The following is a 4,228-nucleotide window of genomic DNA, read 5'->3' on the forward strand; positions in this document are numbered from 1 at the left end:
AACAATGGCAACCAAGCCTGGGCTGTTCACTGCATGGCCATGGCAGATGCTTGGAAGTTTCAAGGTATTACTACTTTCTAGTTTTCTCCTTGAAACCAGTAGGATTAAAGCTAATGATTTCTCTGTTTTGATATTGGTGTGGTTGAAGTACGTGGTTTTGGCTCCATGGGTTGCTAGTAGCATATACAGTTGGGTGACAAAGCCAGAAGAGGAGAGGGATCTGACCAACTTTCTCATCTTGCCGATCCTACTTTGGCGATGGGCGCATAACCAAATATGGATTAGTTTGTCTCGTTTCCAAACAGCTCGGAGCAAACACAAAATAGTTGATAAAGGCATTGAATTTGAGCAAGTAGACAGAGAAGAAAACTGGTACGCTCTCTCGCTCTGGCTCTCTTTATCTCTCGTTTTTTCTCTCTATATCTCTTCACTCATTCTCAGACATTTGGACAAATACATGGCAGGGATGACCAGATATTACTGAACGGCCTTGTTTTCTACACCTTTAATCAATACGTTTCAGGCGCGTCTCACTTACCCATGTGGAGAACAAATGGGATCATTTTAACTATTTTGCTTCACATAGGTCCGGTGGAGTTCCTCTACTACTGGCTCCACAGAGCTCTCCACCACCACTACCTGTACTCACGATACCACTCCCACCACCATTCCTCCATTGTAACAGAACCCATAACCTGTAAGAACCTTTCTCTTATCCTTTTCATCTTCTATCATTTTAATGTCCTGGCTTGCTGCAGACCAATGAATCGTGGTAGTGAACAAACCCAATCCTGAGAGTGTCATTTAAAATTACCTTTGACTGTTAGTCAATTATTTTATGTTCTTTGGATCCTTATCACAGTTTAATTAACTTTTTCAATACTGTTTGACATATGGCAGCTGTGATTCATCCATTCGCGGAAACCGTATTTTACTATGTACTCTTCTCGATACCACAATTGGTGATGTTGTTCACTGGAACAAACTCACATCTGGCACTCATAATTTACCTGACATACATAGATTTCATGAATAATATGGGCCACTGTAATTTTGAACTTGTTCCCAACTGGGTCTTCAAATTCTTCCCTCCTCTCAAGTACTTGATGTATACTCCTTCGTGAGTCTCTTCACCCTTCTGCCTGTTTTATAAGTTTAAGAAATGAAAACATAGACAGAATTTTTCATTCAAGGATATAAGCAAACTGATGAATTTTCCTGACTAGGTTTCACTCTCTTCACCATACCCAGTTCCGGACCAACTACTCCCTCTTCATGCCTTTGTACGATTACTTGTATGGTACAGTGGACAAGACAGTGGATTCTCTTCATAAGAACTCTCTCAAAGGAAACAAAGAGATCCCACAAGCGGTCCATCTCACCCATCCAACTTCCGTGGATTCCATCTATCACCTGAGGCTGGGACTGGCTTCGTTGGCATCGAAACCCTACTCTTCAAAGTGGTATCTATCGATGATCCAACCGTTGACATGTTTGTCTGTCATATTTACCTGGATCTTTGGTTCCACCTTCACAGTGGAGTCCATCAAATTGGATAAACTCAAAATGGAAACATGGGCTATACCAAGATTTAGCTTTCATGTAAGTAAGAGACATCTCCATCTACCATTTTGAATGAGCAGTCTCTCCTTCATTTTTTTCTTGTGTCCATTTGAAGGTGCTAGTATATATATTGGTTTGACTGTCTATGTTTTGCAGTATTATTTATCATGGCACAGAGATTCAATCAATAATATGATAGAGAAAGCCATACTGGAAGCAGACCGTGAAGGGGTCAAAGTGATGAGTTTGGGTCTTCTTAATCAGGCAACAATCATTCACCATCCTTCTCCCTGCCTCTCCCTACTGGCAAGTGCTCATTAGAAAAACTAAAATGATAAATCTGGATTCTTTTTTGTCTGCAGTCAGAGGAACTAAACGAAAATGGCAAGCTCTATCTCCAAAAGCACCTAAAACTCAAAGTCAGATTAGTAGATGGGACAGCACTGGTAGCTGCAGTTGTTCTAAATGGCATTCCACAAGATAGTGATAAAGTTATAATGAGAGGAGAGCTTTCAAAAGCTTGTCATGCCATAGTCCTAGGATTGTGCCAAAAAGGGATTAAGGTAAGTTGGTTGAACTCACTCCCACAAACCATCAGTTAGAAGCTTTCAATGGTATAATTATGAATTACTTGAGATGTTACAGGTTTCCACGGTTTGTAAATCTGAACACCAGCAACTGAAAAGACAATTACCGGCCAAGTTCTGGAGTAATTTGGTCCTTTCAGATAGCTATGATGCCAAGGTAATGTTAGCTATTCAGATTTTTAATAACTTGACAGTCCAAAGTGTTCATTTAATAGCAGACAGAAGATTGAAACTGTAGGACTACTTCTGCAGGTATGGTTGGTGGGAAATGGGCTGAATGATAAGGAACAAGAGAAAGCGCCCAAGGGTGCAAGCTTCATTCCCTTCTCACGATTCCCTGTAAAGAATTTGAGGAAGGACTGTTTCTACCAGACAAATCCAGCAATGAGGGTCCCCAAGAATCTTGAAAACATGCATGCCTGCGAGGTAAATTAACTCTTTCTACTTAACTGTGATAGTTTCAATAAATGTTTCTATAGTAAGTTTCTATATAATATACAATTTACGAATGTTATGTGACAGAATTGGCTTCCTCGGAGGGTTATGAGTGCATGTCGTGTAGCAGGCATTGTTCATGCATTGGAGGGATGGGATACCCATGAGTGTGGTGAAGAACAGCTGCTGAATGCTGATAAAGTATGGAATGCTGCACTTCAGCATGGATTTCGTCCCCTCTGATATCCTGGTTTCAATATACTTCCAGTGAGGAATCAAAACTGCTAATAATGATGAAGAAGCTGTGTTTTATCTTTTTCAATAAGGGGTTTTTTTGTAATCTTTATGTGAGCATTGGACATCCCTTAAAGTGAGCATTTTTTTGTAATCTTTAAGGGGTTTGCATAATTAATGCCCATAGTTGAAATTTGTTAAAAGACAACCATGTGTGTAAGGGTGACATGTAGGGGTGGCATCGAGCCGAGCCGAGCTTGATTTAAATATTTCGAGCCGAGCTTCGAGCCGAGCCTAAAATTATTATCGAGCTCGAGCCCACTGAGTTCGAGTCGAGCTTCGAGCCGACTCGAGCCTCAACATATATTTAAAACTTTCCAAAAAATATATACCAAATAAAATATATATAAAATTAGGCATACATTTTACATAAACTTGGGCATAACCTATATATATAATACTTGTATATGATGTGTATAACCTCTACTTAAGATGTGCATAACCTCTACTTAACATTAAGCATAATCTATATATATAATACCTGTATAAAATTCGACATGGCCTCTATTTAAAATTGGGCATAATCAACATACATAATACCTGCATAAATACTCCATAAAATTGTTTATACATTCATAAACACACCAATAAATTGTTTATACATTCCATAAAATAGTTTAAACACTCCATACACTGCATAATATTATAAATAAATTTCATACAATAATCAAACACAACAAAATTAAATGAAATATCACTATCAATTTACAATCACCCAAATAAAAACTATAAATCCATTATAAATTTACAAACTATAGTTATTTCTCTTTATACTATAAAATAATATACGTCCTTGTTTGAGCAAAATCTCCACCTATGACAAAAAAAAAAAAAATTAGTTATTGTCAGATAAAAAAATATTCTTCCACTAGTAGTTACTTAATGTCGTTAAAAATATTAAAATTACCATGATGAGAAAAACATGAAAAATCATGTAGCTGGTAGCATTATCTCTGCACTCTTCTTCTCAAGCTGTAATCATAAAACAAAATTTTAATAAATAAAACTAAAAAATATCGTAATAAATAATTAATCAAAGAAATTCACCTTTTGATTTTTCTTTATACCGTGAAGAGTCCGAACCCAACCAGTGCCACAAATCAAAGTTTGAAATGTATTTGGTACCAAGGAAGAACGATACGAGTCTATTACTCTACCACCAGCACTAAATAATGACTCCGAAGCTACTGTGGATATGAGAATTATAAGCGGGGTTAGTCAACAAACTTAAAATTTAAAGTTCATCTTCATCTCCTGTTTCAAATTCATTTAATTCCTCAACATGAAATTCAATTTCAAAATTGGTGTTAGTGTGGACGAGTTCATATACATTGGAAAACAGTTTCCAG

The 4,228-nt window shown here is 37.2% G+C and overlaps 1 protein-coding gene across 1 annotated transcript; it reads left to right on the forward strand.

The window, feature by feature from the left end:
• On the forward strand, positions 1–3,086 carry LOC137952780 (very-long-chain aldehyde decarbonylase GL1-5-like). Its single transcript, XM_068799846.1, has 10 exons — positions 1–64; positions 149–372; positions 465–697; positions 901–1,120; positions 1,227–1,602; positions 1,720–1,827; positions 1,926–2,126; positions 2,209–2,307; positions 2,403–2,576; positions 2,673–3,086. Exons 1-10 carry the CDS (start codon positions 5–7, stop codon positions 2,826–2,828), a joined length of 1,851 nt encoding a protein of 616 aa, XP_068655947.1. The 5' UTR covers positions 1–4; the 3' UTR covers positions 2,829–3,086.
• The last annotated feature ends 1,142 nt before the right edge of the window (positions 3,087–4,228 follow it).

This window comes from Aristolochia californica, unplaced genomic scaffold (assembly GCF_029961685.1).
Source record: "Aristolochia californica isolate CCGP_79_NKW_82.1479 unplaced genomic scaffold, dmAriCali1.0.hap1 SCAF_16, whole genome shotgun sequence".
NCBI classification, from domain to species: domain Eukaryota; kingdom Viridiplantae; phylum Streptophyta; class Magnoliopsida; order Piperales; family Aristolochiaceae; genus Aristolochia; species Aristolochia californica.